The sequence below is a fragment of the Octodon degus genome, unplaced genomic scaffold (genome assembly GCF_000260255.1).
Source record: "Octodon degus isolate 3935 unplaced genomic scaffold, OctDeg1.0 scaffold00129, whole genome shotgun sequence".
NCBI classification, from domain to species: Eukaryota; Metazoa; Chordata; class Mammalia; order Rodentia; family Octodontidae; genus Octodon; species Octodon degus.
This window is the reverse complement of record NW_004524705.1, coordinates 1,008,865-1,030,303: the sequence shown is the minus strand read 5'-3', so window position 1 is coordinate 1,030,303 and position 21,439 is coordinate 1,008,865. Positions and strand designations below refer to the sequence as shown.

The following is a 21,439-nucleotide window of genomic DNA, read 5'->3' as shown; positions in this document are numbered from 1 at the left end:
TAAAAAAAAAAAAAAAAGAATAATCCTCCACAAATGCAGATTCAATCAAATCAGGCGGGCTTACACTATTTCAACAAACTTCTCTCAGCTCTCTTTCTCACTCAACTTTTTAGCAAAAGAAGCATTTGAACTTGCATTCTGTTGCCACAACAGGCACCAACTATGAGCTCCCTTAAAAATCTCACATCAGCCTCAAAGGGCTGCAAGAGACTATTTTAGCAAGCAGCTCCAAGATCATTCCAAACTCCGAGGATTCCATTGCAGAAACCTCTGAGTCTCCAGCTGCTTTTCCGGTTGTGAGGAAGTACAACCATCGGCAGCCAGGCGCCACCGCTCGCCCCCACCAGTGACTCCAAGGGAAGCTGCCAGCGCACCTACCTCTTGAAGTCCAACTTGATGCCCTTGGTGCTGGGCAGGAGCGCGGCCAGCCAGGCCTGCAGCGTGTTGTCACTGTGGGTTTCCGGGGGATGAGCCATGACTGGCTGGCTGGGCACCGCACCTGCACCTGCGCTCGGGAGCAGCACATCCGCCTCCACCATGTGAGCCGCACCTGCCGGGAGAGAGCAGGCGGGCTCACGCTCAGGAGCCGTGGAGCTGCAGGGATGCCCTGGACGGTACCCGGGAGGGGGAAAGCAAGGCGGAAAACTACCGCCCGCTGGCCAGGAGCCCGATGGGCCTCAGCTTAGCTTATTCTTTGTCCATGCCCAAACAGCTGCTAGAGCTACACACAGCTTCCTAGGCCCTGGGGTCGCACTTGCTTGTCCTCCCCAGTGCCTTGTGGGGTGAGAATACAAAAGGAGCCTTGGTGAGTCTCTGGGGAAGATTTTTAGGAATAAGGCATGGTGTTTTTATTTTCTCATTGGAAAGTCGGTGCTGAAAACGCCTCTGTCTGATCTTGGGTTTAGCTACTGCCTGGGAGCAGCACACTCCCCTGGGCACAGCGCAAAAGTGCTTCATGGACTGCGGCCTGCAGGCCTGGATGGAGGCCATAGGCTCTCCCACCTCTCTCTGCGGACTGGAGCTGGCCAGCCATAGGGGGCCAAGGTCAGATCAGAATTTCCCACTCCAAAAAGAGATCTAGTAGGACTTCAGAAAATGGAACGACATCCTTGCTCCTGAATAGGAAGAACCAACATTGTGAAAATGGCCATGTTCCCCAAACCATTATACACACTTAATGCAATCCCAATCAAAAGTACCATTAGTGTACCTCACAGGTCTAGGTAAAACATTCCTAAAATTCATTTGGAAGCAGAAGAGACCTAAAATAGCAAAGGCAATCCTGGGCAACAAAGGAAAGACAGGAGGCATTAACAATCCCTGACTTGAAATTATACCACAAAGCCACTGTGATAAAATCAGCATGGTACTGACAAAGAAACAGACCCAACAACTCAGTGAACAGAACAGAAGATGTAGCTACAACTACAAACACACTCAGCCACCTTATCTTTGATGAAGGGGCCAAACATGTTCACTGGAAGAAAGACAGCCTCTTAACAAATGGTGCTGGACAAACTGGCTCTCCACAGCCTGAAAATTAAAACTAGATCCAAGTCTATCACCACGCATTAAACTAAAGTGAAAAATGGGTCAAAGATCTAAATATTAAAACAGAAACACTAAATCTACTGGAAGAGAAAGTAGGTAGAAATCTTTTTTTTGTGTGTGTGAAATCTGGGAATTGAACTCAGGCCCTTGCGCTTGCCAGGCAAGCAATTATTCTACTGAGTTATCTCCCAGCCCCAAGAGTCCTTAGACAAAGGACTTCTATATAAAACATATAAATTTTCTAAAAAAATCAGGGCCTCAAAATTCAGAGATCCAGGGCCGGGGAGATGGCTCACTAGAATAAGCGCTTCCCGGGCAAGCACAAAAGCCTGAGTTCAATCCCCAGTTCAAAAAAAAAAAAAAAACCCAAAAAAAAAAAAAAAAAAATTCAGAGACCCAATCCAAAAATCCAAAATTGGGCATCTGAGATAAATACACATTTATTCAGATGAAGAAATACAAACAGAAAATAAATATATGAAAAAATGTTCAACTTCATTGGCCACTCAAGAAGCACAAATTAAGGGCCGGGGAGACGGCTCAGTACAACAAGCACTTCCCTGGCAAATGCAATGACCTGAGTTCAATCCCCAGTTCTGCCAAAAAAAAAAAAAAAAAAAAAGAAGAAGAAGAAGAAGAACAAATAAAAACACCATTGAGATTCCATCTCACCCCAGAAAGAGCGGCTAACATCAAGAAGTTAGCCGATAACAAATGCTGGAGGGGCTGTGGGGAAAAGGAGTGCAGACGGGAGTGCAGACTGGTACGAACAGTAGAAATCAGTGTGGAGATCCCACAAAAAGTTAGAATCGGCGGTCCCATTCGACCCAGCTATTTCCCTGCCGGGTATTTTCCTAGAACAAATGAAAACCTCATACTACAGAGATATACATGAACACATGTTTATAGCAATGCAGTTTTCCGTAGCTACATCTTGGAAGAACCTAAATGTCCATGAACTAAGGAAGAGATTTTAAAAAGATGTGGTATTTTCATGCAATGGAGAACTACTTAGCTATAAAGATAAATTGAGGCTTTTAAAGGTAAATGAAGGCAACCAGAGACCATACTTGTAAGTGAAATAAATCAGACCCACACATGTAAACATCATATTGTCTCCCTAGTGTAAGAACCTGAAAGAGCACGTAAGATCCAGAAGGCACAAAAGATACTGTGAAAGGGAAAGAAACTGCTCAAAAGAGAAGAACTGGGATGGGGGAAGGAGAACAAAAGGAAGAGGGAGAAAAAGAAAAAGTATGTACACATGCACACAAGATGGCTAAGAGACTTGTACTAGTAATCTCTATTTGCTCACTGAAAGCCCAGTTAGTGCCTACACTGTCTGATTGCTTTGTGTCCTGTATCTGGTAATTTGAACAAATACTTTGAACTTAACAATATGCAATATAAAACCATTGTTAATTTCCTATCACTGTGTTTTGAAATTCTGTACCTTTTTAATTTTTTTTTCTCTCTTAAAAAAAAAAAAGAGGGGCCAGGGAGATGGCTCAGTGGAATAAGTGCTTCCCTGGCAAGCACAAGGGCCTGAGTTCAATCCCTGGTTCCACAAAAATAACAACCTCAGAGTGGAGGAACCCAGCAGGCAGTGGACCTCGCGGAACTGGAGGAGCAGCACGGAATCTTCTATGCCAAGCTGTGGACACAGAAAATGCACTGGTACCAGAGATCGAACTCAGGACCTTGCACTTGCCAGGCAGGCACTTATGCTGCTGAGCTATGTCCCCGGCAGGAGTAAAACTGGTGTGACTCTGTGGACCCTGTCGTGTGTGCGCCTGTCTAAGAGAAGGTAGCTCATGAAGCCGGAGATCCGTCAGGGAGATAGGGCGGAGATGCCACCTGGCTTCTCCCACTGGCCTCTGCTAAAGCCCGCAAGGAAGGAGCAGGCTGCATCCTGGCTTCAAGGGCATGCAAGGGACTGTGTGCAGGGCAGGCGTCAGGACCTCAGTGCTGTGAAAGGCTCAGCGCCCCGTGAGCTGCCCCTTAAATTTCAAGCTGAGGGTGGCAGGACGTGCACTGTGGCCACAGCACCTCTGGCCGATATGGCTCCAGTGACTGTGGCGAATCTATCACGCAGACCTGGGAGGGCGGCGCCTCCTGGAGCCCAGGGCGGCCGCGAGGGGCGCTTAGAGGCTCGGGCGCTGCAGGCCCGACGAGAGCCGGCCGCGGCAGGCGGCAGGAGGCCCGTCCGCGACATCTGGGCTCGCCCTCCGCGGGAAGGCTTGTCTATAGTTTGATGTACAAAAGAGCCTACTACATGTTGTGGACAATAAATCCACTTGCACCCAAAGGAACAGTCCAAAAGGCGCGGGCATCTGCGGGCTGCCGGCTTCTCCGCGGGAAGCGACCGAGACCGCGAACGCGAGCACCCGGCGGGACGCGGCAGCCGCTCTCTCTCGGGGAGACACTGCGCCCGGCGGGCGGGCGGGACGCGGAGCACGCGGGAGGCGACTCACTCCTCAGCGCCGCCTCCGTCTGCGCCCTGCGGTTGGCTCCGTGGTACCAGGAGATCTCGGCGCCGTCTTCTGTAGCGATCTGGTGAGTTCTCAGGAAATAGTCCAGGATGTTTTCACTCCAGCATCCTGCAGTAGAGGCCGGGGAGATAGCTTTAGTAGAATAAGCGCTTGCCTGGCAAGTGCAGGGTCCTGAGTTCGATCCCTGGTCCCGCAAAAAATAAACAAAAATATTTTGGGGGCATGCCCATTAGCTCAGCTCTTTAAGTGATTGCTTAAACAGAGCAGTCAGGCTCAGGATGCTGTCGTCGATCCTCAAGCCTTGCCAGACCTGCCCCAAGGCATCCTGAGCCAGCACGCCCCCTCAAACCCTTCAGCATCCTGCAGTAAGTGATGGGAATCCATGTGAAAAAGGATATAGTCTCTTAGAGGATAAACGTTTTAAATGAAAATTTCACGGTGTGTATTGGGAACAGGCAGCAGGATAGGGCGACATGCACTGCAGGCCAGGGGCTACACAGAGGTGAGGTAACTGACGCTGTGACACAGAGGCCACGGTTTATGCCTTGTGGGAGAAGAGACACTGCTCCGTGCGCAGGGCAGCCTGCACAGTGCAGACCCACCTCCTGAGCCCTCAGGCTGGCTCTGGTCCTAGCTTTGCGCCCCCACAACCGGGGGGCACCCTACTGACCCTCCCCAGGGCAGCCACCGTTTCTTCCTTCTCCTGGACACGTGGGTAGTTATAGAGGGCGAATATCGTGCACTTGTTCTGTGTTGGGGCAGTGATGTTCCCAGGCTCATCCAGTTGTGTTAAAGGCAAGAGCTCATTCTTTTCAGGAATGAGTAATATTTGGGGGTGTGTGTGTGTCCCCAAATCTTTCTCCACTTGTCACTCAATACTCATCACATAGGCATCTTCCGCACCTTAGCTACTGTAACTTAGTGTTCAGCTTATGAGGCAGTGGTTTCTTAGTACAAGGTCTACAGGGTCTCACTACATATATCAGACTCGTAGAGATCCTCCTGTTTTCAGCCTCCCAAGCACTGGGACGCCACGACGCCCAGCCTGTCACTTGGCTCAGCGTGCCTGGGGGCAGGGCCCACCGGCGCGCCACGCGGGGGGATCTAACCCCTCTGCTGAGCTCTCTGTGGCGGTGGTTTCTTTTGGGTGTATACCCACAAGTGAGACTGCTGAGTTGTGTGGAGATTAATGAGAAAGGGCTGAGGATAGATGAAAAAGAATAGCAAAGTAATTAGTTTTGAAAAAATACAAGATCAAACAAAACAGAAAACACATATTGGTCATTAGAATCTGGCAACAGAACAGTGAATAGGGGCTGGGAGACAGGAGAATAAGTGCTTGTCTGGCAAATGCAAGGGCCTGAGTTCAATCCCTGGTTCCGCCAAAAAATAAAAAAAAATAGCACAGTGAATAGCCAGGTGTGGCGGTGCATGCCTGTAATCTCAGCACTTGGGAGGCTGAAACAGGAGAATCACTGTTGAGTCTAAGGGCAGCCTGGGTTACACAGTAAGTCAAAGACCAACCTGAACCACATAGTGAGACCTGTCTCAAAAAAAAGAGGAAAGAATTAAAGCAAGCTGATGTTTACACAAGTCTAAGAACACACCAAAAACTGAAATACATGATTTACAAATTATGTTAATACGTATTCTGTAAAACATTCTAAATATCTACCATTTCATCTAGAAATTCCACTTTAATGAAATGTAATTTTTAAAAAAGATACACTTACATTGGGGAAATAACCTTTTATACAAGAATATTTATTGTAGTACTGTTTGTAACAGTGAAAGAGTGAAAGTCTAATTATTTAGCAAAAAGTCACTAAATTATGGTTCATTTTTGCACAATGGAACATTAGACAACCCTTAAAAAGAATAAGGTAACTGCATGTACTGATATAATCACGTACTGATATAATCTCAGAATGTTAAGTGAAAAATGGAAAGCCAAGAACAATAATGGAACTGTAACAGTTGGGGAAAAACAGCAAAAGGACGCCTCCCTGTAATTCCTGGATCTCGCTAACAAGTCGCTTAGCAAAGGGGGATGCAGACTGCGGACAGCTTTATGGCTGCGAACTGGATGGGCTTGCGACGGGCGCGAGCCCTGGCTTTCCCCGTGGCCACGTCTGGTCTGGCCACGTCTGGTGGCACGGGCGCAGGAGGCAGCCTCAAGGAGGCTCACACAGGCTCCGCGGAGGCGGGAGGGCTGCACCGGGCCTCCGCCACGGGACGAGCGCTGCCGCTCCGAGAGGCCCTCCCGGTCCAGCCCGTCGGCCACGGAACCACGTCCGAGCACTGTTACTTTTTCTTTTCTCTCGTCCCCCGGAGCTCCCGCGGCGCGGCGCACCGGGAAGGCGCAGGCGGATCGCGATCGCCTCTGCGCTCGGGGGCTGGGGGCTCTCGGGCGCGGAAGCCCCCACCCGGGCCGCCATTCCGGTCACGCCAGCCCTCCCCGGCCTGGCCCCGGCCCGCAGGCCTTGGAGGCTCGGAGCAGCGCCGCGCGGGGCGGGGACCGGCGCTTACCCGGGCCAGCAGCGGGCGCTGCCATGGTGATGACGCCACCGTCTGCGCAGGCGCGGCTGCCGGCGCGGCGGGAACCGGATTCCTCAGGCCCTGGCCGCGGGGACCGGAACCCGGGGGCGGAGCACCAAGGCGGGCCGGGACCGGAAACAGCGGGAGTCCTGGCCGGAAGGGGAAGCGTTCTGCGCGCGCACGCCGTGGCCGGCCGGTCGCCAAGCCGGGAGCGTTTCCTAAGGGCTGTGCCGGGAGGTGGGCGGCTGCGATGTGGGCTGTGTTTTCTTTTTATGTTTAGTGACACCCCAAAAAGACACGGGCTCGTCCTCACGGAGCGCAGAGAACTGTTGCAGCCCAGCGTGCGGAGCCGGCTTCATCCCGCCGCGTCCCAGTGCCCGCCCCGCAGCGCGCAGCGCCTGCCTTTGCAGCTCCGCGTCGCAGCCCAGCTGGGGCCGCAAGCGGGAGGCGGGGCCGCAAGCGGGAGGCGGGGCCGCAAGCGGGAGGCGGGGCCGCAAGCGGGAGGCGGCGCCGGCGCGGCAGCTGAAGAGGGGCGGCATCCCCCAGCGCCGGCCCGGAGCGGCCTGCGGCGGGCGAGCGCTGCTAGTGCTAGAGGCCCAGGAGGGCGAGGTCGCGGGGCGCGGCGCGATGGGGGCGTCCTCGCTCGACGCCTTTCCAGAGTTGTGTCGTCAGTCTTGCCCTGATGTTCTCTCGGGCAATTACGGGAGTAAGAATTCCCCTGTGGAAATGTGGCCTTTGGTTGAGTATACATAATTCACTTTTGAAAGTGTTTTTGGCTTCTATTTTGTATCCAGTTTTCTCTTACCCCAGTTGCTATATAGATATTTTTAAAAATTCTAGGAGTCAGGATTGCCTGGTTATCTCTAGCTACTCGTTAAGTAGACCTGCATTGATGCCCAGCTTGCCCTTGTTTTGATCTGTGGCTCAGGTCTCTTCGGTGGTTCAGTGCATATCCTCCTATCAAAAGATGTATAATTGCAGAATTTTGCCTTTGCAGTATATTCACTCTTTTTTTTTTTTTTTTTTTCCCCCCGGAACTGGGGATTGAACTCAGGCCTTTGCGCTTGCCAGGGAAGCGCTTATTCCACTGAGCCATCTCCCCAGCCCTAGTATATTCATTCTTGCACGTAACTTAAGGCTAACTCCAGGGAGACCACCAATTACAAGTATCCTAAATTGTGATTAAAGAATAAAACTAAGGCAATTCAGGGAATTTAAAACAGCAGTTGGAAACGGGGCGGGTGGCACACGCCTGTAATACCACCGTGTGGGAGGCTGAGGCAGGAGGATCATTGCGAGTTGGAGACCAGCCTGGGCAACAAAGTGAGCTCGAGGCCAGCCTGAGCTGTACAGCAGGACCCTGTCTCAAAAAGACAAATAAATCAATAAACCATTTTGAATATGGTTACATCTTGGTTTCCTTTAACTGCTTAACACTTTCTAAAACTAGCATAGGGGCTGGTGAGATGACTCAGTGGTCTAAAGCACCTACTTAGAACAAGCTTAGCAAAGCACAGGGACCGCGGTTCAATCCCCCAGCACCACATGCCAGCCAGCCCCACCCCCTGGTGGGCTGAGCTGGCCACACACACAAACACACACAAAAATAAATAAAATTAAAAAAATAAATAAAAGTAGCATAAATCTGACCATTTTTGTTGCCATTTGCCCAGTTAGCTGTGTTTTCTTGCACTTTGGAGTAAATCATAGGAACAGATTCGTGAGGCTCAGAATGAATCTTACAGCCATCACCTGGATTATGGCAGTGCATGTATTGAAGGGCACTGGTCAGGAGACTCGGTTTCAGGTTTCAGATGTGGGCAGTTTTAAAAACAAATAGCCCCCCTGCCAGCGCTGCCTTCGCGTGGGAAGTCCTGTGCATCGGCCCTTCTGCTCACTGCCCACGTCGTTCCGCAGTCATGAAGTCTGCCTGCGTGACCCGGATGCAGCTCACTTTGCTCTTTGCAGCTTCATAATTGCTAGGACGTGTTTTTTGTGAGTTCCTAGTTGTGCGACTTTGGGCAAATGACAGTTATTTAGCTCTTCTCTTACAATGTGGTAGAATAAAGGTTTCCTTGTTGTGCAGTCTTTGCTGATAGCAATGTAGCCCTTCCATCTTTTAGTGTGTGGTGTTTTTCCATCTTGTACCATTAGTGTCGTTTTCTTATTAAGTTTTCTGTGTATCCTTACATTTTTCATTCCTGTTTTCTCTTTATTTTGAACTATTTGAAGTTTTAAACCTTAAATATTGGTACTATAAGTCTTTAGAAGATGGTTGCTATAGATGATGACTTCCCAATTTTTGCAGTGTCCTTAGAATATTTTGCCAAGTGAACTCTAGAAACCCTGTGACTATAGAAGGCCCTTATTGCCCTCCTCACCGGGATGCAGTTCTCCGCATCACGTCTTCCAACACTGGTAATCCTGTCACTTTTTTTTTTTTTTTAACATTTTATTTATTGTGTGTGTGTGTGTGTGTGTGTGTGTGTGGCCAGCTCAGCCCACCTGGGGGCAGGACTGGCTGGCATGTGGTGCTGGGGGATAGAACCGCAGTCCCTGTGCTTTGCCAAGCTTGTTCCAAGTAGGTGCTTTAGACCACTGAGCCATCTCGCCAGCCCAATCCTGTCACTTTTTACTCTGCATGTGCGGTTATGTCAAAAAAAATAGTACGCTGTATTTTGCCTTCTTTGCTGTCATTTCCCTTCCCCATGAACTTCTGCGTTTATTTTAAAACAATAAATTTTGCTTATGCTTATAGTTGTCCTTCTGAAACATGTATTTTACCTTCATTGCTGAGAGTTTGCTGGGTAAGGGATGGCACGTTGATCATCTTTCTGAGCACGTTAAATATGCTCCATTGTAAAAAAATAAAAATACCTTTTGGGGCCGGGCAGATGGCTCAGTAGAGTAAGCGCTTGCCTGGCAAGGGCAAGGGCCTGAGTTCAGTGCCTGGTTCCGTCCGCCAACATTCAAGTCTTTGTGTCTGCTGCGCCCTCCTCCACTGACTTCTTGGACCAAGGGCAGCGCACATACTGGGCCAAATCTTGTTTTATAAAGCAAGCTGCTAGCTTTTTTCTGGTTGTTTTCAAAAATCATTTTATATTTGGTTTCATTGATTTGACTGATGTTCTGGGTATGTTTTGTGTTTTCATCTTGGGGTCCTATGGAGGTAAACCTGCTTTAAAAAGAGCATGTGTAAAATTATCTTACTAAATTTTTGAAAGTTTTTATTTTTGTGGAACTGGACACCTCACCCAGGGCTTAGTGTGCAGTAGGCAAGTGTCCCCATAAAGCTATCCGCCCTCTTTACTTTATGCTAAGTCCGTGTCTCACTGGATTACCACACTGGGCTCGGCTCGCCCTCCAAAGTGCTTTTCATTTTTCTTCTATGGAGACCTTTAAGACATGACCATTAGGTACTGTCACTCAAATCCCCAAAGGTACATCCGTTATTCAGCCTAGTTTCTGATCTTCAGATTCACTTCCCCTCAGTCATCTTGATTCTGCTGCTGAGACTCCTTCAATAAGGTGTTTGATTTTCGGTCCAAAACTTTCCACTTGGTTCTTTTACAGCTTCAGTGCAAAGGGCTTGTACCTTTTATTTCAGCTGTGCTAAAATAACTGCTAGTAAGTTTCTGATGACCGAACATTCTGATACTGTAACTTTTAAGTTGACCTTTGTCTTTTCCCTGGAGAGCTGGTAGCTTTAGATTACCCTGGATGGTTTGCGTACTGCCAGCCCATGTCATTCTTGCTTTGTCCTGGCCAGCTGCCCAGACCATGGCAGGTGACACAGCCTAACGGCCACCACTCAGCAGGCTCACAGGCTGCCTCCTTCCGCTCCTGCTCGGAAAGCTACTCAAGATTTCTGTCTCCACAGCAACTGAAACTTGCTGTTTGTTTCACTTATGCTCTAAAAAGGAAAGAACCGTTTCATTCATTTTTTAACCAACAAAACCTAATAAAGTGCTCTGCATGTAGCACGAACAGAGACACAAATTGTATTATACAGCAGCACAGGGCTATATTTAACAATTGTGAAAGGGTTTTAGTCTAAGGCGTAAGAACAAAACCAGATCACTGTAGATGGAATAAGAGCCATTCTGGGGCGGGGAGATAGCTTGGTGCTCTAAGGGTCCCTGATACCGCATGCTGTGTCGGCCCTTCACTGAGCCGGCCACTGGAACCGGGCATGGTGGCGCACGCCTGTAATCCCAGCACTGGGAGGCTGAGACAGGAGGATCATTATAGGTCCAAGCAGCACAGTGAGACCCGGTACCAAAAACCCTAAAATTTCAAAGTGCCAGGGAGAACATGAGCAAATAAGGACCAATGCAATAAAAACATACGTCTACAAAGGAAAGTGCCTCCAGACCTTAGTTATGTATTATCAACTTTTATTGACTAGAGAGACTTTATTATCCCATCACGGAAGAGCCTTCCACCCTTTGGTTATTTTAAGGTATGGTCACTTCCTAAATAGTGAGTACAAAAGAAGTTTCTACTACGTGAAAAAATAAACACACATTGTAAAGAAAAGTTTGATATGCAGTTGTTTTTATCTTAGACCATTTCAATAAAGTTCACAAGTTAGGCATTGTCATTTTAGTATCTGTAACATTTTACATTGTTTACGAAAGAGCAGTTTCCAGCAGACCGATCTGAGCTGCATCTCTGGCTAGGACTACACTTGTGATTCCGCGCAGACGATGTGCTGAGATGGACTGAATCTCAGGTTCTCTCCTAGCCTACAACCTCAGACCCTGAGTAACAGCCTTGATTTGCTCTAGAAGTTGAGATGCATCATAATTACTGTCTTGTAACGGATATGTAGTGCAGTTTCCTTTTCTTCAGATATACAGTGAGTGTTTCTGATACAAAAAATATTCTGCATAGGAATAAAAATGGCAACAAATGATTAGATTTTATATAACATAAGTGACAGGACTAATATACACCCTTATATTTTTTTTCCTATTTAAAGTAAAAAGAAAAGCTCTGTAACAGTTTCAGATACCTAGCACTTACGTTAAATATCCTGTTATAAAAGATAACCTCACATTTAAAATATGCAAAAGTGATCAGTCCATAAAATTTGTATTCATATATGGCATCGATGAAAATATGTAGACTTGCTGAGAAATATCTAAGGACTAACACTGAAGTAAAAAAAGAAAAAATAACCTGCTTCAGGCTTTAATTATTGCTACACAATGACTACCTCAAGGTCCACTGGCCTGCTGTCAGTCACTCTTACAAGTGGTAAATACACTGATACGCTTTGGAAAAAAAGGAGGAAAAATAATGCACTGTGATAATACAAAAATATTACCTATTTATAAATTATTAAAGATTTATAAAACACATTCTGAGTCACATGTTACTATAAAAACAATGTACTTAAATATAGAAGCACAAAATCCTGAAGCACCCACGTTTAAGAATACCCATTTAATCAGGAAAAACCATATATATTTGTATAATGAGAAGAAAAAAGGCCAAATTCTGACTTTAATCCAAACAATCAGAACTCTCCAGTCATGGAGGTAGGTCTCCACTTCAATTATACAAATAAGTTATTAGCTGTATTCAAAGCATTGGTAGAGTCTGCAGATCTTGAAAGTGGCCTACGCCACGGCCACACGCCTAGGGCAGGCTGAGCCAGGGTCCTGCGGGCTGCGACCCAAGCAGGTGTTTCCTTCATAAGTCGCATGTGCAAAGAGCCTCCACAAAACTTTCTTGGAATAAAGAGGTATAACTAAGTGCATATACTTTGGCTTAACATGAAATAAAACAAAATGCTATCAGTTTCTTACAGGTAGACATCCTCGTCTTTTTAGCTCTTGTATTTTTAATGTAAAGCTTCAAACATGGTGGATCCTTTACGCTTCAGTAGTTAAATATTGCCATAGTGATTTTTACAGATCATTTCTACCTCGAAAGCAAAGCTTAAGTGTTTGGAACAGCAAACAGTTAGTGTCTGCGGCATTTCCGCTCTGCGCTGCATCAGCCCCGGCAGACCCACGTGCAGCCTGCGAGCCGCGCAGCCTCTCACGACCCCAGGTTCTCGAGAATGAAGAACACCAGTTCCATCTCCAGGGGCAGACTTGAGCTGGCGGTGCCCCCGTGGATCACAGGGATCAGGGCGCTGTCCAGGGCGTTCAGGTAGTGCTGAGGCAGCAGCTGGCCCTCAGAGCCTGCCTGAAATTCAACCTGAAAAAGGAAGTCTCGATAAAGCAATCTTGGAAAAAAACGCACTCATTTAGCTCAGCCAATTCTAAATGGTCAGTTGACGCTGGCTCCTCCCGTGTTCTCCTAGCCCTCCGCTCTGAGGACCTAATGGCTCGTGCAGGGATGCCGTCAGCACCGTCACCGTCCTCTAGGTTCCTCTCAGTGGGCCGTGAGCACAGGGCTACTTACAAAGGCTTTGAATGACATTTAATATTGCATTTAATGCAGCTGACTAAGGAGGGGACCAGTGCTTGCTCCGATGCCCGGTCATTACCAGGTGCTTCCCTCAAAGGGCGGCGCCACTGACAGTGCCGTGAAAACAACGCCCCTCATCCCGGAAGCAGCCGGGTGTGCGGGCGGGAGACACACAAGCAGCACATGGACGTGCTCCTGTGCACGAGCTTCTGCTGCCGAGGACCTTGCTGAAAACCTGTAGCGGGGGCTGTCAACAGTCACAAAGTGAGCACACTGGGCAGCCAGGAGCTGGGGATATGGCTCAGCAGCGTAAATGCTCACTTGGCAAGTGCTAGGTCCCAAATCTGATCCCCAGTACCAAGAAAAAAAAATTCCGAAACAAAGTTTACAGGAAAAACGGCCTCAGCATGTAAGGTGACCCTCACTCACGTTAACAGAAGTGAATACTATGGTCATACTGCACTTCCGCCTCACTGATCAGACTAACAGCTGAAATGTTTGGGCTGGGGATGTGGCTTCGTGGAAGGGAACCTGCCTCATCAAGGGGAAGGACACTTGTCTAGGTTTGCTCTCCAGCGTTGGAAAAAAAAAAAAGGAAACAAGCAAGAAAGCAAAAGCAAGCCTGGCTGTACAGTATTTTGTGGGAGAAGGAACCCTGAGAAACTTCTGAGTGAAAACCTAAGTGGCATCACCTTCACTTGGGACAACGTGGAAGTATCTCCTGAGTACACACCTGGACATGGCCACGTTGTGAGGAGTGTTTCCAATGGCTGCACTCACACTTGAACAAAAGCAAACACTATCAACAACCTCAACATCAAATCTGCTGCTAAAAGCTAGTTACACCAACTATTAATGAACTACCACACAACCGTAAAAAGAACATGCACTCACAGGGAGCAGCTCTGTGGTGTATCATGTTAAATGGGTAAAAGACAGTTATAGGAGCCCAAAAAGGACAGGCTCGCCTGCTGATGCTGGGATGGAACCTCTGAGGCCACCTCAGGCTCGAGCTGCAGAGCGTGCGGCGCAGGAGCGCCTGGCAGGCAGCACCCAGCTCAGCCAGTGCAGGAGCAGTGCACACTGCTCTCTGGGATGCTCGCGGGCGCTCCTTCCAGATGCATCTTATACTGGAAATTTTAAATCCTGACGTGGGCCTCATCAAAACATGTAAATTCAAAAGTCAGGGTCCTCATGGGAGCACAACCCAGCCACCGTGGCCAAATCTGGCCCCCTAGGTGAAGGATGGTGCAGGGTAGATGGGCTGTGGTCACACGTCCACATCCAGTCAGTGGCTGCTTTCCCTGTGAAGGGCGCGGCAGTGTGGTGCCAGGGATCGAACCGCAGTCCCTGAGCTTGCCTAAGCTTGCCTAAGCAGGCACTTTAGCCTGCTGAGTTATCTCGCTGGCCCTCAGGTCTTGTAAAGAGGACACAGCTGCTTCCAAAGCCTGCAACAAAGGCCTCACCATGTCCGTGTCGATGGAGACTCGGAGTCCAATCCTGTTCACCCCGGTCCTCTTCAGGGTCTGCAGGTGAGGGCACAGTGCAGCACTACAAGCCATGGCAATTTCTTTAGCAAACTGATAGTGAGTTGACAACACAGATAAATCCTGGTCCTTTAGAAAATAGAACACCTGAAATATATTTAGTTAGAAAATAAACCACTATGAAGATTAAAAGCAACTTTTGTGTTTTTGTAACAGGGTCTCACTATGTTGCCCAGGCTGGCCTTGAACTTGCAGTGATCCCCGTCTCAGCCTCCTGAGTGGTGGGATGACAAGTGTGTGCCGCCCCAGGCCAGCAAAAGCAACTTTTAAAATGCAACAACTGCTACGTTCACATGGACACTAACAGAATTGCAATGCTAGTTCCATGAACTCTTCAGCTGAGACCACTGTGTCTGCAGTCTGGATGGATTCCATAAACATTTAAAACCAAAGACTACAGATCACGGAAGTGGTTCAGCTACTTTTGCCTAAAGCTGACATGTAGCAATGAAAGCAACTATGTAAAGATCAGACAGAGAAATGCTGTTCTGTAGTGTCTACGTATCTTGCACAGAATGAAATCCGCAAGGATTACAAAGGAGTGAGTGCTGCTGACTGCTGATGAGCAAGAAGACTGAAGTGGTGGGCTGCGGGGCTCAGTGCGGGCTCTGCAGCGCTGAAGTTTCACAGCCCCTCGCTTAAAGACCTCTGTGCTCTGCGGAGTGCACACGCTTGCGGCCCCAGCACTTAGGAAGGCTGTGGGCAGGAGGGTCACTGTGTGAACCCAGCTTGAGCAAGTGAGGGATTTTGGGAGACTCTGTCTTTAACAACAACAACAAAAAAAGCTGGAGATGTAGCTCAGTGCAAAGACCTGAGTGTAAGCCCCAGTACTGGGGGTAGGAATAGAAATGCCACAGCTGCAGTACACAGACGGCACCAGAACCAAACCCAGCCATTGGCTGGCGGGCAGTGCCACCGCAAGGACGCCTGGCCTGAGCCTCCTGCAGCCCAGGAGGCAGTGAGTGCCGCGGGGCACAAGGGCGGCAGGGTAACAACCACTCACACCACAGTGCCCGAGGCCGAGACGCAGGCCTCCAACCTGAAAACAAAGCACAGGTCCAAACGCGACTTGCGCTGGGAAGGGACGGCCTCCTCCTCTACCTCAGTACACTTCACAAGCTTCTCATCAGTTTCAAAGTCCGCTTCCAGTTTTATTTTTTCACTGGGACATCCTTGTAATGAGATTCCATCCACCGAGCTGATAACACTACGGAACAAAACATAATGGGATCAACGTCCTCTAAGTGCTTTTTATTAAATGAATTATTATATTTGAACAAATGAAGATAAAAATCATGAAAATTCTAAATTTAAGGCAACAAAATATCTCAATTATATACATGATGAATATGTAGCTAATTTATGATTGTGTAGTCATTTTTGTTCATCAGTAAATTATACCTCCTTTTTCACATGCCCAATTCAGGCCTAGATCTCAAATACCTCAAAAAAGTCTACTAACAGAAAAGCTGTCTTGGGCACATAGCTCAGTAGCACAAGTGCCTGCCTGGCAAGCAGAAGGTCCTGAGTTTGATTCCTGGTATCAAAAATCAAAAAAAAAAAAAATAAATAAAATAAAAGCTGTATGAATTCAAAAGCTCTATTTTGGAATTCTTCTGCATTAGCCCTCTTCTTCCTTCTGTGCCCAGGCCCCGTATCCAATCTCCAAAAAGAAAAACACTGGGTAACTTAAAAAAGGAAGGGCAGTGGCAGTAGTCTGGAAGGCCCAGTGCACACCTTAAGAAATTCAGCTTCTGCTAACGGTAAGTGTATTAGAGTTGCATGAAGGGAACCCTTACTTATGGCACAAGGGCAGGTACCCCAGGACAGGCAGCAGCGCCTCCCAATGCCCAACGGGTACCTGACCCTGACCCTCACACCAGCCACCCACTGCCAGCACCCTGTAGATGGCACCAGGGGTGGGCAGGGCCATGTCTAAAGATGCACCCAGTATTTATTAACTGGAGGGGAAACACCACATTCATGGCGTAATTCTACATTTGTTCAGAAAATAATGGTATTCAGGGAATGTTCTCTCTTCCCCACCTATCACCTAAACTTCAGGAGCTAAGTGCGTACCCTTCGTTTCCTTTCTCTTCGGTATCTACCCAGCAGATATCCACGTACTCTCTCAGGTCTCCCGAGTCCACTTTCCCGCAGGTAATTTTAAAGTCCTTTTGCTCTCGCAGAGCTTGCCTCAAGCCATCCATGGTCTCTGGTGTTATCTGCACCATTAAGCCATCTAGAAATGAGAGTTACGCTTCATATTTATTTGCAAAAGAGCATCGGTGTCTGAGAGTATAAGGCTAAGGCACAGGGTTTCCTACCAAGATCAGCTCAGTATAACGTAAGCTTTCAGTCCTTGCCAGTCATCCTAACAACTGTTTTCCCCTAGGAAAATGAGAAAAATATTGCACTATATTAAGGGTTCTTTTTTGAAAGTTTAATGAAAACAAGGTCTGTATTTGTAGGTTTGATAAAATCACTGCCTAAGAGCAAGTAAAAAAGATTACACACCATGATTAAATGGGATGCATTCCAGCGATGCAAAGATAATTCAACATGCACATATAAACAGGCAACAAATCACGCCAACAGAAGGAAGGACAAAAGCCACCAGTCAGTGGCACAGCACCTACCTGCCAAGGGCAAGAGCCCGAGTCCCACTGCCTGTACAAAACCAAACAAAACCACCAGTTGTCTCAACACATACAGAAAAACCATTTAGCAAAACGCAGCACTCTTTCATGCTACAACTCTCAGTAAACTGGCTGAGAAGGGACAAATCTCAGCCAGCAGAGGCCATGCCCACCTTTGTCACTCTGAACGCAGTACTACAAGTTTTAGCCAGGGCATCAAACAGAGAGAAAGAAGGGCATCGAAGAAGGGAAGACAAAGTCAGACCATCCCTAGTAGCAGATGAGACGAGGTTATACAGATGCACCAAAGCTGTCAGGATCAGGAGATTCAGGAAGGCTGCGGGACACAAAAGGAGGACACAGCAGTCGATGGCATTGTCACGTACCAGTAACAGGCTTGCTGGGAAAGAAATCAGGGAGCACTTCTGCTCACAGTAGGAACAACAAAAGCAGCAGTTTAGGTACAAAACACTGATGAAAGAGACCGAAGGGGGCACAGAAGAATGAAAACAGCCATATTCATGAAGTTATTCTTAGCGCAATATTTGGGGATGGAACCCAAGGCCTCAGGCTCTCCTACTGAGATACATGCCAGCAAATTAGAATTAATATTGTTAAATGACCCTCATAACCACAGACATTTATAGATTGAATATAATTCCTCTCCAAATACAAATGACATTCTTCACAGAAACAGAAAAATCCTAAAACTTGGCCTGGGTTAGCTCAGCAGTAGAACGCTTGCCTAGCAAGCTAGAAGTCCTGGGTTCGGTCCTTGCCACCAAAAACAAAAAATAAACCTCCCTTAGGAAACAGCTCAACTGAAAAAAAAAAAACAAAAACCAAAAAACCAAGAACGAAGAAAATCCGAAAACTTCTATGAAACTATAAAGTACTCCAAATAGCCAAAGAAATCTTAGCAAAAAGAGTAAGGCTGATGGTATCACAATACCTGCTCTTAACACACACTACAATGGATAGTGACCCAAAGGGCACAGGACTGGTATAAAGCAAGTGCCAAAGGAACAGAAGCGCATTCAGACACCCACCCATCTACGGCCAGATGATCTCCAGCAGAGGGGCCAAAAACGGACTCTGGAGAAAGGACAGTCCCTTCAATAAATGGTGCTGGGAAGACGGGATGTCCATATGCAAATGATGAAAACCAGATTCCTGCCACCATGTACAAAAATCCATTCCAAGTGGGTCAGAGACCTATATGTAAAACCTGAAATATTAAGCTATCAGAAGAAAACTTAGGAGAGACATTCAGAATTTCCGCACGGGTATTTATTTTGGGGATACAAACTAAAAGCACAGGTAATGAAAGGAAAAAGAAACAGCTATCAATGCCAGCACAACAATGGAAACCATCAGCAGAGCCAAAAGCCAACCTGCAGAAGGGGAGCACATATCTGCAAACCGCTCATCCACCACTGGATTAACATCCAGAACATTTAAGGAACCGAAAGCCCGCAACAGTAGAAAAAATTCAATTACCTAATAGGCAAATCACCTGAATTTCTCAAAAAAGATGCTGTACATATATGAATGGCCAACTGTATATGAAAGAAGTCCAACATCATTAATCTCCAGAGGCATGCAAATCAAACCATCTTCAAGTATTATCTCACCCCACACTGGCTATAATCAAAAAGACAAAAAATAAATATTAAAAAAAAATCTGACAAGGATGTGACCGAAGGGGAGTGCTCATACACTGCTGGCAAGAACGCAAATCAGTGCTGTCCTAAAGGCAGACGACAGGGCGCTGCAGAGAGCTTCTCCTTGAAAATAACTGCTGCGCGGCCTGTCCATCTCACTGTGGGGAGATCTCCAAGTGAAGGGACCACGTAACTACCCCGGAGATACCTGCACGCCCACATTCACTGCAGCGCCATTCCTAGGAGCCGAGACGAGACGTCACCTGGCTGGCCACCAACAGATGAATGGTAAGGCCCCTGTGGTGAACACACCCTGGTGTGCTAGCAGCCAAGAGACAGAGCGCATGACAGGACTGCCACAGGCAGCAATGGCGCACTGGAGGACACTGCGTGAAGGGAGTCAGTGGGCACAGAAAGATGCGCCTGCTGCTCTCGCGCTTGTGTGGGAGCTGAAACGCTGCCCTGGTGGGAGAGGAGCACAGCAGAAGAGCAGTTCGAGCGATCGGCAGGGCGGCCACGGGAGAGGCTGCGGATTCCGAGTACAGCTGCCCCGGGAGGGACAGGGCGCACCGCTTACACACGGAGAAGTCATCAGACGCTTGAGCGGCAACAAGAGGGGCTCCGAGTTTCCCAACAAACGATCACTGTGCATCTCATGCGTGTTCAAGTGCTCATACTACACTGTCCACAGGTATATATAGTTATCATGGAGCCCAGTCAGAGGTCGTACACACTGACGCTGAGAGCTGGCACAGCCACTGTGCAAACAGTTTAGCAACACCTTCTAAAGTTAAACATTTGTAGGGCCGGCCAGATAGCTCGGCAGACGAAAGCACCTGCAGCAACTGGGGTTTGATCCCCAGCATGCTGTGCTGGCTTTGCCCCTGGGGCGCGCTGAGGTGGCGACTGAGACTGGGCAGGGTGGCGCGTGCCTGCAATCCCAGCACTTGGGTGGCTGAAATCAGGAGAATCACTACAAGTCTGATCTACCTAGTGAGACCCTATAGACCCTACTAAATATGTAAAAGAAAAAGTTAAATATTTGTGAGTGTATTAGCCTAGACACTGTACTACTAAATATTCCAAGGAAACTTTCAGACTGCAGCCCAGGGTTCACACACAGGTAAGAGTACCATTATTACAACTGTTTGTAACAACAAAATCAAGAAACCACCTGGAAGTTGACAATCATGAGGTGAATAAATTGTCATACATTCACAAAATACTTAACTGCAATAAAAATGACAAGCTATAGTTGAAATAATTTGCATAAATTTATTTTATTTTAATTAATTAATTTTTTGGTACTGGAAATTGAACTCAGGCCCTAGTGCTCACTGGGTAGGCGCTGTCCACACCCTATAAATTTTAAAGATATATAATGTATGAAAATACTAATTTCACATGGCAAGGTGGTGTATATTCTTTTCATGAATTCTGTACATAAGCATACAAAGGCACGGGCAGCAGATTCCCGGGCAGGGCAGCGCCAGGTGGGCAGCGACCTCGCGTGAGTGTGGGCCCTGCTCTCCACAGCGTACGTGCATTCTCTTGTGGGCCTGGCAGAAAATCAGCTTCATGTTAAAGCAGTGTGAAAGAGGAAGCTCATACCTTCCACTATGCTGGACTTGGCCAGAAATCCCGAAGACGACTTCAGAGCGCCACTGAACACCACAAAACTCGCACCTGTCACTGAGGACAAAATAAGGCAGTTAGCTGGTGTTCGCTGCCTATTTTGTTTTACATGAGATTGAGTTCAGAATGTGGAACATCCACATTAAAGTACCCAGTAAATGTTTTGCTCATAATATACCAGAAATCCAATAAAAACCAAATCAAATAAAAATGAGATAAAATACTGCATGAAAATAATTCAACACTCATGTCTAATACTGTTTTAAATGTCCGTGCCTGTGTTGCAGGGTGTAGGATACTGCTGCTGTGTGCCTGAGGACTCTTGCAGCCCGACTGGGCAATCATCCGGTAAAGTCACCACTAAACAGGACCTAGTGCGAGAAATGGCAGGCAGACAAGGCTACTCACCAAGGATTTAATAAACCACCTAGGACTGCTAACAACTTGAGTCTACCAACAGATGTCAGGGAGATAACAGACACATAGAAAATGGAAAGTTATGCAAAAACTCTTCACCACCACAGAATCATCCTCAAGCTGTGTTTCAACAATAAAATAAGCACGGCACACAGTGGAGCCAATATTATGCTCGTCTAGCGAGATGTCGGGCATGATGGCCCACTCCTGGGAAGCCAGCACTCGAGAGGCTGAGGCAGGAGTGTCACTGTGAGTTCAAGGCCAATGTGGAAGACATGATGAGCTCAAGGCCATTCTGGGCTACATGGCAAGACCCTGTCTTGAAAAACAAACAAACCAAAAATAAATATAAATAAATAAAAGCTCCACCAGTGCAAGAAAGAGCTGACACGCGTGCATGCTGTCTGCAGGAGAGGAGAGAATGGCTAGGGGTCAGGGAAAGACTTTTTCACTACACAAATATAGTTTAACCAGGGCCGGCCAAATAGCTCAGCGGATTAAAGTGCCTGCAAGTAGGCACAGGGGCTGGG

General features: G+C 47.6%; 2 protein-coding genes across 6 annotated transcripts in view; both read right to left on the bottom strand.

The window, feature by feature from the left end:
* Window positions 1-6,682, bottom strand: part of Fam151b (family with sequence similarity 151 member B) — a 24,813-nt gene extending 18,131 nt beyond the window's left edge. For both annotated transcript variants that reach the window (XM_004640965.2, XM_023700988.1), the window contains exons 1-3: window positions 6,573-6,682; window positions 4,026-4,151; window positions 379-550 (exon numbers count right to left, since the gene is read on the bottom strand). In XM_004640965.2, the coding sequence (XP_004641022.1) occupies window positions 379-550; window positions 4,026-4,151; window positions 6,573-6,597 (323 nt within the window). In that variant the 5' untranslated portion in view covers window positions 6,598-6,682. The remainder of the gene's footprint in view (window positions 1-378; window positions 551-4,025; window positions 4,152-6,572) is intronic.
* Window positions 6,683-10,879: 4,197 nt separating this feature from the next.
* Zfyve16 (zinc finger FYVE-type containing 16) overlaps window positions 10,880-21,439 on the bottom strand; it is a 69,193-nt gene continuing 58,633 nt past the window's right edge. For 2 of the 4 annotated variants that reach the window (XM_004640964.2, XM_023700956.1), the window contains exons 14-18: window positions 20,469-20,549; window positions 16,634-16,796; window positions 15,656-15,761; window positions 14,474-14,641; window positions 10,881-12,794 (exon numbers count right to left, since the gene is read on the bottom strand). In XM_004640964.2, coding sequence (XP_004641021.1) covers window positions 12,633-12,794; window positions 14,474-14,641; window positions 15,656-15,761; window positions 16,634-16,796; window positions 20,469-20,549 — 680 coding nt within the window. In that variant the 3' untranslated portion in view covers window positions 10,881-12,632. Of the gene's footprint in view, window positions 12,795-14,473; window positions 14,642-15,655; window positions 15,762-16,633; window positions 16,797-20,468; window positions 20,550-21,439 lie in introns of all 4 variants that reach the window. The other 2 variants (XR_002818040.1, XM_023700957.1) reach the window with 2 other exon arrangements.